Genomic DNA, 18,667 nt, shown 5'->3' with positions numbered 1-18,667 from the left:
CGTCCAATCGTGTTTAACATTACAAAAAAAGAAATAAAATCCTCTCAGGACAAACTTGAAGGAAAGTTTCTGGTCTGAATGTAAATGTGCCTTTCAAGGAATTGCCAACATGGCTTTTCCGACTAAGAGAGAATCAAATAAATATGCATACAAGGCAGTAATGTGAGGGCATCTCACTGAGCAAGGTGCTAACAATGGAAATGCCCACATTAGTTTCCTGATATTTACTAGTGAAGGAGTGAATATATGTTTTCAGCATTCTGAGACAAAACGTTTTTTTTTTGCCACAGTGCAATGTTTTGTGTGCACTTGGTCTAATTATAATCAAAATGGTAGTGTATGGGATGTTTTTTTTTTTTAGTTTTTAGTGCTTTAACTTTAACTTTTGAATTAATGTCACATTTGAGAGGCCTTTTTCAACACTAACTGAAATGTCTGTCAACTATGTACATTTGGTTTGCTTCCGTCTCATTTGACAGACCCACTCTCCTGTTTGTGCGGACATGCATGTTGTCTCTTGTCTGCAACGAACATACGTCCTATCAGTCCTTAGTTTCAGAGGTACAGTCCAACGCTGTCCGTCCATGCAGAGAGAAAAATAGAAATCTTATTCACTACGGCGTAGCTTAGCACACCAGTGTGTGCCTGCATGTTCCACACAGTCTCTGAACATCTGAATTGAAAAAAAATATACATCCCTCGTCATGCCTTACATACTCGTTTCACAGGGGGGTGTCATCGGACCCTCCCCAGATAGAAGATGGTTCTCCGCCTTCTGTCCGCTCTGATTGGCGTCAGCCAGGCTCTCCATCCCTCCGGCCCCCCCGCCCACACCGGGAGCACAGTTCGGTGAGGTGGGCTTGGGGGAGGCCGGAGACGCCGTCTTGTCGACGTGGTTCTTCCCCTTGTAGCCCTCGGTGGACGGGCCCAGGCCTGGCGAGCTCTCGGCGCCGTCGCCCCCGAAGCTCCGTCCCGGGGAGTGCGGGCTGTGGCGCGGGGAGCTGCCGCTCAGCAGCGGCGGCGACGGCGGCACCTCCTCCTCGGTCACCACCAGGTGCACGTTGGAGGAGCCCTCCTCGGGCGACTCGGTGAAGTTCACCTTCAGCCCCTTGGTCTTCACCTGGCTGGCCGGGCGCATGGCGCTGCGCGCGCTCTCGCCGCCGTCGTCCCGCGGGCCCGGGGTGGGCGCGGCCGAGTCCTCCGGGTTGCACGGCACGAACTCGTACAGGCCCTCCTTGATGATGGGCGGCTGCTGCTGCTGCTGCCGGGCCTTCTCGGCCGCCCGCTTCTCCACGGCGGAGATCTTGGTCAGGTCGAGGGGCGGCGGCGGGCCGCGCGGGTGCCTCAGCTGGGCCTGCAGCGCGCCCTTCTCCGCCTCGCTCATGTCGGTGGTGCAGCTGGTGAAGCTGTCCACGCTGGAGATGCTCTTGATGTCGGTGACGGGCCTGTCCTTCGTGGCGGGCTGCCCCTGGACCACCTTCATCTCCATGGACTCCTCTTTGCCCGCTAGCCCCGCCGACGGCTCGCGGAGCTGAGGGCCTGGACCGGCGCCCGGACCCGTCATCTGGTTGTACATCTGCTCCAGCTTGCGGGCGTTCAGCCGCTGCGGGCTCCGTTGCGGAGACCCCAGCTGGGCGACCTCCACGTACTTGGTGTCGGAGCTGTCCGAGGCCGGGCGCTTCTGGTAGCCCCAGCGGCTCGGCGAGAGGTGGTTGTCGACGGGCTTCGACTCCTCCTTCTGCTCCACGATGACGTCGATGAGCTCCATGCTGCGCGCAAACGTGTCCTTCAGGTTCATGGACACGATGCTGCCGTTCCTCTTGGCCCTCTCCAGGGCCTCCCGGCGCTTGATGGCCTTCTCCTGCCTCTTCTGCTCCTTGTAGAACTCGGAGAAGTTGTTGACGATGATGGGGATGGGCAAAGCGATCACCAGCACCCCGGCGATGCAGCACAGCCCGCCCACTATTTTACCCAGCAGGGTTTGCGGATAGATGTCGCCGTAGCCGACCGTGGTCATGGTGATGGTCGCCCACCAGAAGGACGCCGGGATGCTGGTGAACTTGGTGGCGTCCTCGTCTTTCTCGGCGAAGAACACCAGACTGGAGAAGATCATGATGCCCATGGCTAAGAACAGGATGAGCAGGCCCAGCTCGTTGTAGCTGCGCCGCAGCGTGAAGCCCAGGGACTGGAGCCCAGTGGAGTGCCTGGCCAGCTTGAGGATCCTCAAGATCCTCATGATGCGGAAGATCTGGACCACCCGGCGGACGTTCTGGAACTGCAGCACGCTCTTGTTGGACTCGGTCAGGAAGATGGTGACGAAGTACGGCAGGATGGCCAGCAGGTCGATGACGTTCAGAGGGCCCTTGAAGAACTTCCATTTGTTCGGGGAGGAGAGGAAGCGCAGCAGGTACTCCATGGTGAACCAGGCGATGCACACCGCCTCCACCTGGGCAAGGTAGGGGTTGTCATTGGACTGTCCAAACTCGTCAATCACTTGTAACTCTGGCAGGGTATTCAGGGAGAGTGCAATGGTTGACAGGATGATGAAGAGGATGGATAGAAAGGCCACGAACTGTAGGAACAAACAGAGGAGAGAGAACACGTAAGAATAAGGCGCTACTAACTCACTCCTACAGTAGCACGGGGTGCAAAATGAACATTTTGTGCATTTAAAACGCACCACTGATTGTATGCATTAATTTAAAAGCATTTGTGTACTGTCAATACACATATTGCAACTTGATGACATGAATCTCTTCTCCACAAGATATTCTATTTTGTGTATACTGTTTGTGACTGGATCAATTGCGACTAAATATTGAGTCCCTGTTGGTTTATTGGTTTGATGTTCCTGTCTGATGTCTGGGGACACTTTGGAATCCAAAGAAGTGTTTGCCTGCGCCTTCAGTCTACATTAATAAGACATAGCAGGCCAACCTCAGATGTTAGATTATCAGTGCACGAGAAAGATAGCAGGCAGAACACAGAATATGATAGCATTGCTTGTGATGCCATGTTAGATTATCAGTGCATGAAACCGATTGCATGCAGCACACAGAAAAACAACATGTCTGTGTGTGTGGGGGTATGTAAATGAACAGCCCATCTAAGAATGCTCTGTGCATTTGGAAATTCAAAAAGGAAAATCAGACCACTCTCAAGGCTCCTGTGTCTTGTCTAATGCGACTCAGCACTGTAAATCCTGATTAAATCAGATGTCAAGAGCAGACTCCAAGCCAAAACTGCACATTGTTGGCCCAACAGTTCGCCACAATTCAGACATTAGGGCTGATGACTCCATAAATAGCTGCACAGCAGCTGTGCTCTATGGTGTGTCCGCAGAAAAGAACATATTAATGGCACACTGTAGTATTCCGCTCGAAAATAACTCATGCCTCTGTCTATGACCTCAGTGTTCTTGACCAACACGGCAGTGCAGGTCTGCTGCTCCCATCCGCAGAAAACTGACCTGCACCACAGAGCTACCTTATCGATTGTGTACACATCTCATCACAGATACCACCAGCGATAAGCAATGCCAAGCACATATCGATTAACTACTTTGTTAGTTTATAGAGTGGATGCATATGGAGGTTATCCGCTCGAGTCTTTCTCTTTTATCAAATAATCCTGCACAGATAGGATTTCCTCCTTCGATATTCAGTTTCACACCACCAGAAATGATGGCTGTGATTAAACCATCGCAAGGGGAAGTCATCAGCATCTTTAATCGACATGAAGACAGAAAGAAAATAGGCAGTGATCAAAGTCAAAGTCAAAGTTACTTCATTAGTCTCCCTTCGGTGAAATGATCAGATGATTCAATGGGAAAATGTAGGACACGGGTGTTTGTCGTTTACAGTCTGCATGCAGGTGTAAATCTCACCTACACTTGAACTGGCATCAGATGTATTTCCATATTGTATGGGCCTAGTGATGCTCAAGTCTCAACAGTGTACTAACACCTGTGGCAACTTTCTGTCCATTTCATTCACTCATCCATCCGCATTCTCCTCTCTTTGCTCTGCAACCAATCATCTGCTCACGTCCCACCTCCCCCTCCCCTCCCCCTGCTTCTATAGCGCTATTTTCATCTCTCTGCGCACCTATAATATTACAGACAACATCCCCATTCAGGAAGCAACAACTGCGTTGGCGGTTTATCGCTGCATGACATAGAGGTCTATTACAACTGCACAGATGGCATGTTTTGGCGTTCACAACAGAAGAAGTATCATTCATCTCCCCCTCAAACAACAGACATTGGCCTCCAGTTAAACCACCCATCCATTTTCATTTTATTGCTGATATATCCTCTGATTAAGTGGTTCCACGGCGCTGCACAAATGTGATTTTTTCCCCCAGAGTTATTGCTTATTAGATATAATACCATATGGGGGGGCTGCTGAGCAGCGGGGTCATAAAATGGTGGAAATGACAGAAGGTAATGTTCCCTTTCATTATGAAAAAGGTGAATGGGCTGAAATATGCCACACACTGATAATCAGGGGCCATGAGAGAAATGCTAAATAAAAACTTTTCTTCATAATGGAGCCAGCAACAGTCCGAGTGAAAGGTATGACCTGAGTGCAAATGTCTGACCAGAAATGCGTATCTGATGGTTTGATGAGAACAATGCAAAAATATCCAAGATAAAATATTTAGACACATGCACTGATTGCCCACTGTACGACCATATAAGATGGTTTATAATCAAGATAGAATGGGGAATACAGTAACAAAGAAAATACAAAGGAAAAAATAACATATGTAAAACAAATAGGAAGTACTAAAATACAGTATAATATACAGTATAAAACAAATTAAATATTAGTACCACCTCACCATAATATATACATATATATTACAATCTTAATTATATATTTATCTTTATAATTATTTAAAAATGTAACTGAATTAATGAACTGCTTTCAAAATACTGCAATTATGGTATAAAAATGATAAAGTAGAAGCAAAGATTTAAAATGATGACATGATTAAAATTCCTTGATGGGATATCTAAGACCCTGAAAGATAAATTATTTGACCTGAAGTGCTGATATTCCAGTGGAAGAAATATTACACTGCTCATCATCAGTGGCTATGCTGTGTCATCATTTCGATATTAATATCAAGTTTGCCTATTCTAAAAAATGTAAGTGTCTATTGAATATTAAAGCTCACATGGAAAAAAGTATCAAATTATTTGTTGATTCTTCCTGCCAGAGAAGCAAAGTGAGGGACAATGAGTAACCACTTCTAACCTTTCTATATCCTTGCTATAGTTAGAACCTAAATCCTATTACAATTATCCTGAAGTGTCCTCGCCCAGTGCAGACAGTATGCTCTCACTAACTAAGACTCCTACACATCTAGTTCAGAGGAATAATTCACCGGCTAACCATACTGCATTTTACAGAGAGAGATATGACTTTGTGCATTCTTATCTTTCTTTTGTACTCTTTGTCATACCATGAGCCTGTTAGGGTTTTAAACTCAGGAGCACTGGGCAGAGGGCAAGATGTAACATAGGTCGACGTGGACACGTGATTGGCTCATGGGAAGAAGCATCTGCCAGCTCCTCAGAGAAAGCCTAGTGAAATGCCAATCTCCAGGACAGAATAGAATAGTCCATGGAAGGACAAAAGAACATTTTTAGTGACCTTGCAGTACACGAGTGGACATTACACATTTCCATCTTTAATCTCCATCTTTAAACAGCAGTAGTAGAGACAACGTGACTGTGGCAAATTAACCTTTATTGACAGAGGAAGAACAAAAAGTTTCAAATGAGTTTTGAAATTCAAATGAGTTTTTTTTCCCTCCCCTCAAAGCAGATTGCTATTGCCGGTCAGTTCATTACCAGGCAATTGAACCCACAGGTCACTTTTAAGCACTTTGAGGATCCACCACCTACTGCTTCTGTTTATCAAGTGAGAATTTACCCAGGTCTCTTCAGCAGACCTGCTTGCAAATGAGCTCTCTGTCTCTCTTTCGAAAAGGTACTCGGTGAAACCGAGGCCTCGTTGCCGCATTTGGTATAGTGGCCTGTGCCACTGCGTGTGACGCAAAGAGAAAGGATAAAGACCTGGCTCTGAATAGCCTGCATGACAGCCACGTCGTGGTGACGCAGGGATTGTCCCCACTGCGTTCTGTCTAGCCCTGGCAAGAGGTGACGGCGTTCAGTGGGTGGGCGCAGACCACAGCCCTGGGCAGTCTACTTCCGGTGAACCTCTGATGAAGGTCACCTGCGGTGCACATGAGGAGACTGTGCCCTTCCTGACCAGCTAGATCGCCACATATACACATTTCCATCCCGACTTCCAACTCTGATATTCACAGTATTGTAATGTATTTTATTGTAGGATTACGTGGTAGTTTCCCAAATGTATAAACACTGAATGAACCTAATATGTATATTATTGTATTTGTATACTGTATTATTATGTAACCTAGCCCTCCCCCAAACAAAAATGTTTTAACTACAAAAAACAAGCAATACAAAAAAAAGGTCAAGATGTTCCTTCATTTTGCCTTCTTTTTTTTAAGGACATACTACGTTGAAAAGGATATCTCGCTCAAAGGACACTGGGCATTCCTTAACCTTTACTGGACTCATTAATCAGTGCTTCTAGCCCTGCGGCATGCTCAAGGAATCGTCCACATATAGAAAAGGTCTACTTCACATCGCTCTCTTCCACAGCGCTCTCTTCCACCATGTCCTTCCTTTGCTTTTTTTCTGAGAAGAAAGGAAAGTTGGAAGGAGGTGACAGAATGAGCATGGATTAGCTTTCTGTCCTTAGCGTGGGATCTGTGCAAACGTGATTACATGAGCGGTGATCTTCACACAGGCTGATTGGCCGTTGCCTGGAGCTTGGCCAGAGCATGTGGACCAGCCTGGGCCAAGGGGAGGGACAGGGGGGGGTGGGGTCCAGGAGATCATCCAAGCCTAACCATGACTTAACCTCTAGCCACACCTACCAAGAGCTGTCTCTCTGTGTGGCAACGCAGAGTCAGAGAGTTGAACTTAACCTGGATACAGTCTGACGTTCCCACCCAATCCAGCTTTTAAGTCTGAAAGGGGTTCAATGAACGCATGCAATATCATGCATATCATGCTATGTTGATAATCTTGCAAGAAACACTGAAAATAGTCATGTCCTGTTAATTCAATTCATGTGAATCTCAAGAGACTGACTCCTATCGTCAAAGCCTTTTACCCTTTGTGCTCTCTGTAGTGCATGCCTTAGAAGGACACTTAAACTGAATCATGGATAGGTGACATCTGGACTGACTGTAGGGCTAAGGACTGGTTTGGGACACAGCCTCCTTCGCCTCGCTTTGCTGTGTGTGTCTCTGTGTGACCCGAACTCCACCGAAACCTTGAAACCTTGAAACATCTGGCCAAGGGGAGGCGAGCAGATTAATTGAAAGATCCCACTGATCCAACTCTCTCCTCCTCTACTTGGATCCACAACCTGCCACTTTCTGTACTGCACAACATAACAATGACTCAGAGGGGGAAAAAAAGAAGGAAAAAAAACACAAAAACATTTGACTCGGAGAAGAATAGCTTATGGAAGGCAATCTGGCTGAACAGAGGGATTTGATCTCTAATCTGCACTAGGAGCTTTGATTTAAAAAAGGACGGAAGATAAACACGTGAGGTCGTGTGTGAGAAGGACGTCTTTGAGAAAACCTGCTTTTAGAATGAAAAGCAAACACAAAGCCACACATCAAACTGCAGGACAGTTGCACACTGCAGAGAGCTTTACAGCCAGTACATAATAAACACGCCAGCCCCAAAAGCACATAATTCAGTACACAGGGATGTCCCAGCTCAACTCAGGACCAGGGACAGCACCCATGCTGCTGTACTTATGTGAAATGAAAAATGCCTTTCGGAACTCTATGCACACATCTGAACGTTGCGCAACACACACACACACACACACACACACACACACACACACACACACACACACACACACACACACACACACAAGCTACTGCAATGTAAGTCACATTCTACAGGACCAAAAAAAAAGAAGCTGGTCCACAGTGTATTGTGTTCTGTCAACAGAATGCGTGCGGGGCCTCGCGGGGGCTGCGTTTTGAGGGCATCCGAGAGGAGCGTCTGTCTCCTGGTCTGCAGCGAGAGCAGGCACGAGGGGGGAAGAGTGAAGGTTGAATTATTTCTGGAGAACACTGTTATCATTTCTGCCCCGGGAGGAGGAAGAAGCTCAGCCAGGAAACCCAAGAATGTCTTGATCAATATCGGACGGGTATTTATGGAAGGGTGACACGGGATCCATTTGATTTTTTTTTTTTTTTTGTGCAAGTGTGTGTTTTTTTTAGGACCGATTTATTTAGACCTAAGCTAAGCCACCGCATTTGTCAAGAAGCTTGTGCTGAGTAAGGAGCACTTTGGGCAGTGATGTTTCGATGGCCCCCCCACACACACCCACACTCCCACCTTGTTCTGTCAGGATGGCTGCATTGGACAACATTCAAAATTGAGAGAGAGAGAGACCACAGAGAGAGAGAGAGAGAGAGAGAGAGAGAAAGAGAAAGACAAAGAGAGAAAGAGAGAGAGAGAGAGAGAGAGAGAGAGAGAAAGAGAGAAATTAAGACGACAGAGCGAGCGGAACTGTATCGTTGCCACCTTTGTGGCGGCTGCTTGGCGGTGCGAGTCGTGCGGTGGCGTCCCGCGCGGCGTGTGTCAGCGTGGGGGCGGACGCAGGAAGAGAAAGGGCTGCTGATTACAGTCATTAGTCGACACAGCCGCTGACAACCGCCGACAACTACCAGGCCTGCCCCCGAGGCTGCTGGGTAAAAAGCAACATGTGATAAGTACGCCGCGCTCATAGCCGTACCCCCTCCACCACCCCCTGCCCCCCGCCGCCCGGCCGCCCCGCACAAGTGCCGGGTGTGGGCAACCCCTAGTTAACCACAGCGTGTGCACCAATCAGTGTGTCGCAGTGCTGCACTGTCTATTTTTGCCAACGTGAGCCGGAGCATCTGGGATCTCAACAAACAACGCACACCCTAGGTCACCCCATCAGCTCGCTAGCAGAGTAAATAAAAGTGGACTTTGTAGGGTCCATTTTTTTTCCCAGCCGGCGAGCACAGAGTAAGGTTAGGATGGGCAGCGCGCGCTACAGGAGTTAATAGCATGCCGTGTGTTGTCATGTCGCATTAATAGCATATGGCTCGCTACTCCCGTGTGTAAATCTCATTAGCATATCACAGCTCTTAGATGGTTTTTGGCAGAGCGCTGTGCGATGACTGGGGGTAAATCACAGGGATGGGCACAGTGAGGAGGATGGCCCCAGCAGCTGCAGCCCCGGGACCCTACACTCTCCCTTCCCCCGCTGCCCACTTCCGGGGAGCTCTGAAGCCCTGGCACAGCACCTCAAGACCAGAGACTGGTCCAAAACACGACACAACAGTCTGGACACACACACACACACACACACACACACACACACGCAGGGGGAAAGAGAACTTAAGTTAGCTGGGGCATGCTGTGAGAAGTGGATGTTTCATTTTGCTGATTGACAATTTTGTGATTGTAGTAGTATGACATTAATAACAATGTTAAAGTTGACTGCTGTATTTCTGAATGAACATATTATATCATTTAAAGAGTGGTCTTGAATCTGGAAATGTACACTTACTCAAGCACATCACTCAATCTAATCCTTATTTCAGATTTATACACAACAGAGGACAGGCCTCAACACAACTGCCTCAACACAGCTGCTTTGTCAGCTGTATCATTTCATATCATGTCAGTACCATTGTATTCACTTAAGTGTTTTGAAAAATGAATTAACCGTGGGGTTTTTCTTTCAATGGGAGTTCCTTCATTTGAACAGGAGTCCCTTCATTTCATCTGGTCAGAACTAAGCAGCATAAGAGGCTTACGTGTTTTATTGTCTTGTCATTGGCAGTGGCTGCCTTCTGTGAAGCTGAAATGAAAGTCTACAGACTCCAAACACCTGTACACAAATATGTGTGTGTGTGTGCGTGCATGGGTGCATGTGTGTGTGTGTTAAATCACATCCATACACAGGCTTACAAGTAGATTGTTGATTTGTCTACCCTATACGCTACCCTGTCTGTTGCTGTTTTTGGCAGAGTTCCAGTTTGTCTAATGTCATTCTATTGTTCTCTGTGAAAAGCATAAGCACTGTTTGTGGTAAGGCCTTGATTGTGGCGTGATGAGAGGAATCATCACCAGTATCTGGTGCCCTTGTCGCTTCTGCTTGAGTAAACATATTTCCTTTACAACGAACACGTCTCTTAAGGAAATATATTTCCTTTAAAACAAACACTTCTCTTTTTCATCCACAGTAATGGCAAACACGATGCCCAACACAAAACATATCAGCTTTTTAGATGGTTAATCCAAAGTGCTAACAACCAGACATTACAAGCAGATATCCCACATAGAGAGAGAGAGAGAGAAAAAGAGAGTGACTTCCAGACGCTTACATACCCTCAAACCTTCTTTCTCATATCACCTAGCTATATGATTTAAGTGTCTAGTAAAAAAGAACCCAAAGGGTGTGGTTTCCAGAGGGTATCATTTTAATGGAATCAATTTCATTCAGTCTCCTCATAAATCCAGAGGAAAACTCAAGTAATTACTTGAAAGGTTTAACCTGCGGTTATAGAAAAGTGGAGGAGCACCTTCACATGCTGAATGCTAAAACATGTCAGGCGTAGGCTCTACGGGTACGAATATCCAGGGCACTCAGAAGTGAGGTAAGTGGCTATTGATTTTGGTGATTTTTTGAACTGACCATTAGGTGAGGTCTTAATTCACTGACACCCTTTTGAACGTTGGCAAATGATGTGGGCCATAACCACACATACAACAGCACCATCTGGTAAATGGTTTTAAATGGGGGTCCCTCCTATGCTTTGACATAGATCAGAAAAGCCATTTGACAATGAGGAACTCAGAAGTGAGCGGCCAGCTTTTCACTCTGTCATCACTGTCTGTGACAGGATGGAGGAAGCGATAAAACACACACACACACACACACACACACACCCAGCAGTCACATACCTACATACATAACGCCTCTGCTGCAGTCTCACTGCACACCACATGCTCACAACACAGCTTGCGCTTACATAATCTGACAAAGAAACACAAAATACAAAAAAAAAACAGACCTCCATGTCTCTCCATCTCTTCAAAATACCTGCTGTGTCTTACATCTCTGACTGCATCCCAATCAGAAAACAAAAAGGGATATTCTGGTGGCTGCTCTTCTTCAAGCCCTGACCAGGCCCGGCTCATCTCATCAAACAAACCGATAGTTGTGCAACAAAGCCAAAATGTGTGTGAGTGTGTGTGTGTGAGAGAGAGAGAGAGTGAGAGAGAAAAAGAGAGAGACAGAGAGTGCTGCAGTTCACCATCACAGGTTACTTCATTTTTAATCACCTCCGTTCACAATCTTGTTAGTCTCAGAGGACAACACCATAAATCCTGTTATTCAGAACATTTTTTTCCGCTCCGGAGAGAGAGAGCTGCCACTATCCCTGCCTGTCCTCTCACACCTAGGAGGGGCCCCGGCACCGTGAGCAAGCGCGCGCGGGGGGGATATGATGAAGTGTGCGGACGCCGCTGCTCTGCCTAATGGCTGTTAAGACGGCAGGAAGAGATTGATGCCCCCCCGCCTTGCTTAATAAGATTGTGTCGACCCCTAGAAGTGCTCTGAAAGGCGTCCGCCCTCGCCTTTACCGTTGAACCCTCGGGCCCCGTCTGAGTGATAGCCAAGGAGCGCTGCCAGAACGCACTGACCGATCGCGCAAGTACACCCGCACACACACACACAGCGCCCACACACACGGAAATGCATGCATCACACACAATTTAGGAGGTGACATTAATGTTTACACTGCCACAAGGACTCTCAAGTACTTCACACCTGAAGTAGCTTCATACTTTAAACAGTTTCTAACTACATTTTACTGATAAATCCACCACTGCAGATGCATTTTGCTTTTGCTTGTTAGACTGAGAATGATTACAGGCCATAACTAAGACTAATAACTGACAACTTCCTTCACCTGACTGGACACTCTCTAACTCTCTTTGTCAATGTGGCTAAAGCCTTAAAAACCATCAATGGATAACAATATATTTCATAATATACTAGTTGAACAACTCAAATGAATTGATTGTACATACATTACAATACAGCCTTGCAAATCAAAAGAGGATCCTACAAAAACAGCTAAGAGCAATGGCACACTGGCATAGTCAACAGTCTCTCCAGGCCTGCTTTCTCTATGTCGTTAGCCCACACTCAACTAAGTAGTTGTCATCTATGTAGTCAGCATCTATTTTAGCCAATCTTTTGCCCGAAACAACTAAAGTATTTCACACATTTCAGACAGATCAATTCTAAATGACTCCTCAACAGAAATCACCACAGTAGGACTACCATCAGGTTTGAGAGCTGTTTTAAAAATGAATTATCATCCATCTCTCCAACAGAGAAAATACAACAGACATTCTGACAGGAGGAAATGGAAACCCTCTCCATTAAGCGAGAGAAAAAGATGGTCTCATGCAACTAATATTCACACTGGCACCAGCCACCAATCACACATAAACACACACCACACCACAGGGGTGGGGGCGTGACACAAATTATTTTGGTGCACATGTTCAGAATCGCTGTGTCACATACCGGTTCTGTCGAAGCTGAAGAGAGGGGATTAGGCTGTTGTCCATTAAGGACTTCAATTATGTAAGTAAGGTGTTATTAATATATGAATGTGGCGAGGGCCTATACATACAGGTAATGAGAGAGGCAAAATGGATACATAAGTAGGTGTTGGGTGAGGGTGTCTGTACATAGTAATGGTACTCATATGTCTTGCAATGCGACCGAGTGACCACAATGTCCAATGGGTTCCAAAACCATGTCAATGCCATACAAAAAAAAATCCCATTTGGATAACTTTTTAATCCCTAAAATATTGACAAAAATACTGACAAAAAAAGGAAAACGTTTACACAATCTTTAACATGGGTTTAACATAGCTTAATCTCATCTCCTACTGATTCAGGCTTCTCACAAACACACACCAGGCCCAGTGACTCAGACCCGTCTTTAGAGGAGTCGGCACCTTCACTGAGGATGGATTAAGACCAACACGGTCCCAATGTCATGACTTTTTTTCCTGAGCCTCCACCCTGCAGACTCCCTCCCAGAGCACAGGGTGGAGCCCTGCATGAGTGAAGCCCTCTGCCAAGAGACGCCAAATCAGCGTTGTGAAACCCAATGTATCATAAAGATCTGTGTCACTGGGTGTGAATGTTCCCTCCTAATTGCCAACAAAACGGGATCACTTTAGGTGATATCAGTCAATCAAAGTCTGTCAGTTAGGGGGGAAAAAATGACCTTCAAAATGCAAAAAGGGACATAAATCATGTACTGTGGCCATTCAGTTGATTAGAGAAGCATGCTGGGCACTTGGGGTCAACATCACCATTCCCCTTAATGAGGTTCAGCTAACACTGAACAAACTTTCTGCCTGAATGACAGTAATATTGACAGTATGCCACTGTAGGCTGTGCCCATACTATTCGAGGAGGTGCTAAAGATGTCTCCGATCTCTACTTTAAGGGCTGATTGTTTAAGATAAGAGGGCCATTGAGGACACTAGTTAAGCAGCTATAACTCACGTTCAGAGAGTGCCAGCTCACAAACTGTGAGCTTGTGAAAAGGGTAAACTTGAAACGACTTCATCTCATGTACGACCACATACTGTATGGCAGAGCCCTGGAGTAATTACTTATGCAAGGGACAGTGAAACAAAGGAGGACTTGCCCAGTATCGCCAAACTAAGACACCAATTATGGCTGTGGATCATTTACTGTTAATACACATACCACATATAATAAGTCTTAACAACAATAAAATACTGTGGTGTCAACATGACCCTCGGAACCCCAAACCCCTCTCCTCCTCTCCAAAATTTTTTTTTCTCAGAATTGAATCTGGACTAAAGAGCACTCCATGTGCCTGTTGGGTCTTAAGTGGCATCTTAAAAGAGAAAACCTCCTCAAGTGCGCTCCCGGTCCCCTGCTTAGCGGCTCGGCCGCCCCATGTGACCCGATGGAACACCGCGGGCGTAAGCCAGACGGGCCAGGGCCCTCCCATGAGGTCTATTTGTAGGAGCAGACTCGGTAAACCACCAAAGGAGATTAAGTCTTATTCCATCCCCCTCTTCCTCCCTCCCTCCCTCCCTCCCTCCCTCCCTCCCCTCGTAGAGAGGATTCCACTGAACTGGACAGTACAGTACCTGTGCTAAGACAAAGTCTGTAAAAATAACACAAGACATGTCCAACAAGAGGCACTGGGAGGAACTGAAATTAGATGAGGATAAAAATCTACAAATCAATAAATGGAAGCATAAGATGATGACTGAATTAATAGCTAGAAATGTTCTCTTGTTATAAACTGAATCTGTAATGATCAAAAAATATTTGATCTGACTAAAAGTATTTTCGATTTGTACATACGTGAAATTCTTTTGAGGTAATGGTGAGATTGAGATTTTTTTCAGATCCAATACATAATCTACAGTGTGTAGAATCTTTATCACAACGGAAGGGATTAAACAGCATCATTAAGCATTAAATGCCTTGTTAACACGCAAACCTGAGTCTCAGTATCAGGTGACCAATGACTAAGAGCAGCACGAGGACTCCCCATATCCTCAAATGCTTTGGTCACCTCCTCCTAGAGCTTGTGGGCAAGCCTCACATGCGACTTGTCTAGATGGGCATTCCTGCTGATGCCACCTCAATGTAAAGTAACATGAAAGCCAAAGCTTGAAAAAAACAATCACACACCAAAGCAAAATGGTCATAAACTTCCTGTGAATATGAAAACTTGTGTCTGAACCTCCAGCTTCCTCGGCAGTAAGAACAGTGAGGGAGGGGAAGAGGGAGTTGGAGAGAAGGTGAAAACAAAGAGAAGGAGAGAGAGAGAGAGAGAGAGAAAGAGAGGAGTTGGTGAAGGAGGGAGGGTGGGGGGGACAGAGGTGGGCAAGAGATGGAGAGAGAAAGAGGAGAAGGCTGAATGGATGCCTTGTCATTGTGCTGACTCACACATATGATTGACTGCCAACAGCACAAGATGGCACTGAGTCAAGTTCCCTCTCACAAACCTATGGACGTATAGTCCCAGAGCTGTACCTGACGGATCTCATTTCGTCTGTTTACACCAGGGTGTCACTGTTGGACACACTTCGGACTCCGGGTTCTAATTTTTCCTCTGACTGACAAAGCAAAAGGCCAAATAGCAGGGAGGGGAGACTGGGTTGTGACATATAGCCTGAACATAGCCTTTTCCGGTTTGTATAAAGATTGAGTTTCTTTTACAGGCCTCAGACCTGCCTCTTATGCAAAGAACTCAAACCAAAGAAAAGTAATGTTACCTGGAGATGCTACCGGCTGCCTTTACTTGCCTCAAAACAATGGCACAAACAACCATTGCCATTTGTTGACTTTTCTATTCACAAGATGTCTGAAGTTTCAAGATGAAAAGTGTGAAAGTATGAAGCAAAAGCAACAGAGAAAAAATGCTAAGTGCACATGACAGCCGTTTCTAATGGCCCATTTGACGGCTTTCCTTGACCGTATTCTGGGAAGTAGGCAATGAGTGCCGCTGGGACTGCTCACTGACTGTGCACGGGGCATGGAAGGCAGCTGAGCTGCTGTAAAAAGCCCTCTCAGCCCCCCAGATTGCTTCCATTAGCTCAGCCGGGCCAATGTGTTGATAAACACAGCAGTCAGATTACTCCCACGACAAATTTCTCCAAAAGAAAATTCACCGTCCTGGGGTGATCGCTATGGCAATATACTGTATGAAGATGAATGCTTTCCGCTTTCTGGCTTTTTGTGCGCTGCAGCCCTCAAACTTTTCATGATGTGCGTACTCCTATATTATCACAGAGGTGCTGGAGGTCAATTGAAGGAGAGGTTTTTTTTTTCATGCTGCAGGAAAACATCTTAGGCAGCTGGCCTGTAATATTTCCTCATAGAGAACACAAATAAATCACCACAACCCTGACACCGATGTAAATGAGAGCTACACTATTGTATCCAAACACTCACCGAAATAAACTGATCCTCCACTACTGTGCCAAGGCCCCAGAGTGTCTCTCGCTTAGAGTGATTGCAAACTCTAAATGGTTTCATGCCAAAGTGCCAATACCTCCCTCATGGTTTGGCAGCAAAAATATACTTAAAGCAAGAGGACATTATCTAATATGTCAGGTTTATCAACCCCCATGTACAAATAGAGACGGTTGATTTACCTGACCTCTTAAAACGCCTTTTGAATGCAAGAGTGTTTCCAGCTTTTTTTCTAGTTTCTCTTGTTCTCTGCGATATCCTTTTATGGGTTTCAGGGGAAAAGAAAGACATAAACATTTGAGCAACTCTTGGCCAGACGCTCTGTTTCTGTAGTAACCGGTCTGTGGCAGGTGAGGAAGAAGCTGAAGAAACATTCTTCAACCCCAACATAAGACAAACAGAGGAGTCATCTGGAACACTTATCACCAAAAACAACACTGTTAGAAACTCATCTCATCTCATCTCATCTCATCTCATCTCGTAACTCTCATGTTATATGCACTCTGACAGGATCTGCTCCTGTCACTGACGTCTATATGTCATATTATGTCGGAATGCTCACCTTAGCAGCCAAGGAGGAGCTGGGTTTCTCCAGCAAGTCCCATAGCTTCTGTCTATGGTCTGGGCAGCAGCCGTCGTCCACCTCCTCGCCCTCCTTCTGCCGCAGGCTCTCGGCCTCTCTCCGCAGCTCCTCGTTCATCTGCTCCTTCTTCTGGTGGTAGCGGGCCTGGCAGCACGACTCCAGGTAGATCTCGTCGATGCCCCAGTAGTCGAGCTCCTGGCCGAAGGACAGGGCACACATCTCCTCCATCATGTGGAGCTTCCCTGTCCTGTAAAAGTTCAAGATGGAGGAGAAGGCACCAGGGTGCCTGTCGAAGAAGTATTCGTTCTCGTTGAGGCAGTAGTCGTCGCAGATCTCCAGTAAGGTCTCGTGGGTGTTGCAGTCTCTGAGTTTGCCCAGACGGGTGCGTGGGAGCCTGTCCAAGGTCCGCCACAGGACCTCGTGTGTCAGGCCCCCTACGTTGATGCGGACTCTTCTGGACCTGGCTTTGATCCGTATGATGTCTATGGGCTCGGGCGGAAGCGACCCGGCGGGCCGCGCAGGGTTTTTGGGGACTCCAAACCCACTTCTTTCACCCATGACTACTGCTGTACGAACACTGCACTAGCCAAGATGCTGTGAAATCACTGGACCCCCAACCCGAATAATGTGTAGGCCCAGTGAATGGCTAACTATGGTGGATCCAGTTTAAACCAGTCCCTCCATGCCTGCAACTGAGAAAGGAAAAAGAGAGAAAGAATAGTGGGATCTGACAAAGCATTCATAATGGCAGGCAGAGTCTGGCTTCAATCAAATATTCAGTAATATTTAATTAATGTAATTATTTTTTTAGAATATGCCCACTGTAATTAGCACTGGAATGAGCCTACTACTCATGGGCCTACTTGCTAGTTACGTAATCAAGTCAGAAACTAATCAGATATACAACACAACAGTGTATGACAATCACATTCATTGGCAAGACCTCTGCATGATATCGTCTGGACCCATGTGTCCTGGTTGATGAAAGGTTCTTCAATTTGAACCATTGCATTTCTACTCAGGGGTGAGTGAAGACGGACTGACGTCAGGCTCGTAAAGATACACGCATAATAACTTAGTCCAGTAGCGGACTACGCATATAAAAGGTGTCCATACCTACACATGACGGGATCTTGAAATATATATATTTTTAACATTAATGAAGAGCACGGATTGTGAAATTACAATCCAGGCAACTCTCAGCTTTAAAGACAAGTGACCGTAATGCGATTGAGTATTTAGGAATGTCTTGGCCATAAATCCCGGTAGGCCTGAATGTTTAGCTGGCGTCTTTCCTGCTCATAAAAGACTTCGCCACAGCCAGTCAGCCAGTCTGCCTATTTAAAACTCTCAACAAGAGAGAGGAACTATATAGGCCAAGATTTCATAATGGAACACCCCAGCAATGCAATGCATTCGGAACTATTTCAGTCCCTTTGCGCGTATAGAGGTAGTTTCCCTTGGCGTTAATCCCCTGCCACATCCAATATATCAGTGGCTCTACTGTTTATCCCTACAAGGTTACGTTGCTGTAGCTCATTAGTCGATATGACAAGTAGCAAGAAGCCTACACATGAAGTACTAATGTACTTTACTCATTTGCAATGTGTTAGAACTTTTCGTCTGTACACCACGGGTACATAATGGCATTGTTGGTCATCACTGAAATGATGCACTAAACTAACCTACTCATGACAAAAAGATACACCACTGCGATACAGTTGAAGCACTGCGATACAGTTGAAGAAACCTTACAACATCCGTTGCCTTAGGGAGGGACAAAATAGTAATTTGCAATTTGCATCCAGTATACTACTTTATCAGAGTGATAATGAAGTTTACAGAGTCTCAATGACAATCTATCATCATTCCTCTCTTATGAACTCCTCTCTTCCAACTTATGAAGC

At 46.1% G+C, this 18,667-nt stretch overlaps 1 protein-coding gene across 1 annotated transcript; it reads right to left on the bottom strand.

The window, feature by feature from the left end:
• Positions 1-709: 709 nt before the first annotated feature.
• kcnb2a (potassium voltage-gated channel subfamily B member 2a) lies at positions 710-17,318 on the bottom strand. The gene is made up of 2 exons (XM_062552424.1): positions 16,740-17,318; positions 710-2,572 (listed from the first exon to the last, which is right to left on the bottom strand). The coding sequence occupies exons 1-2, from the start codon at positions 17,316-17,318 to the stop codon at positions 710-712; spliced, it is 2,442 nt and encodes an 813-aa protein (XP_062408408.1).
• Positions 17,319-18,667: the final 1,349 nt, after the last annotated feature.

The sequence above is a fragment of the Sardina pilchardus genome, chromosome 2 (genome assembly GCF_963854185.1).
Source record: "Sardina pilchardus chromosome 2, fSarPil1.1, whole genome shotgun sequence".
Taxonomy (NCBI): Eukaryota; Metazoa; Chordata; class Actinopteri; order Clupeiformes; family Clupeidae; genus Sardina; species Sardina pilchardus.
This window is presented reverse-complemented; position numbering and strand designations above follow the sequence as displayed.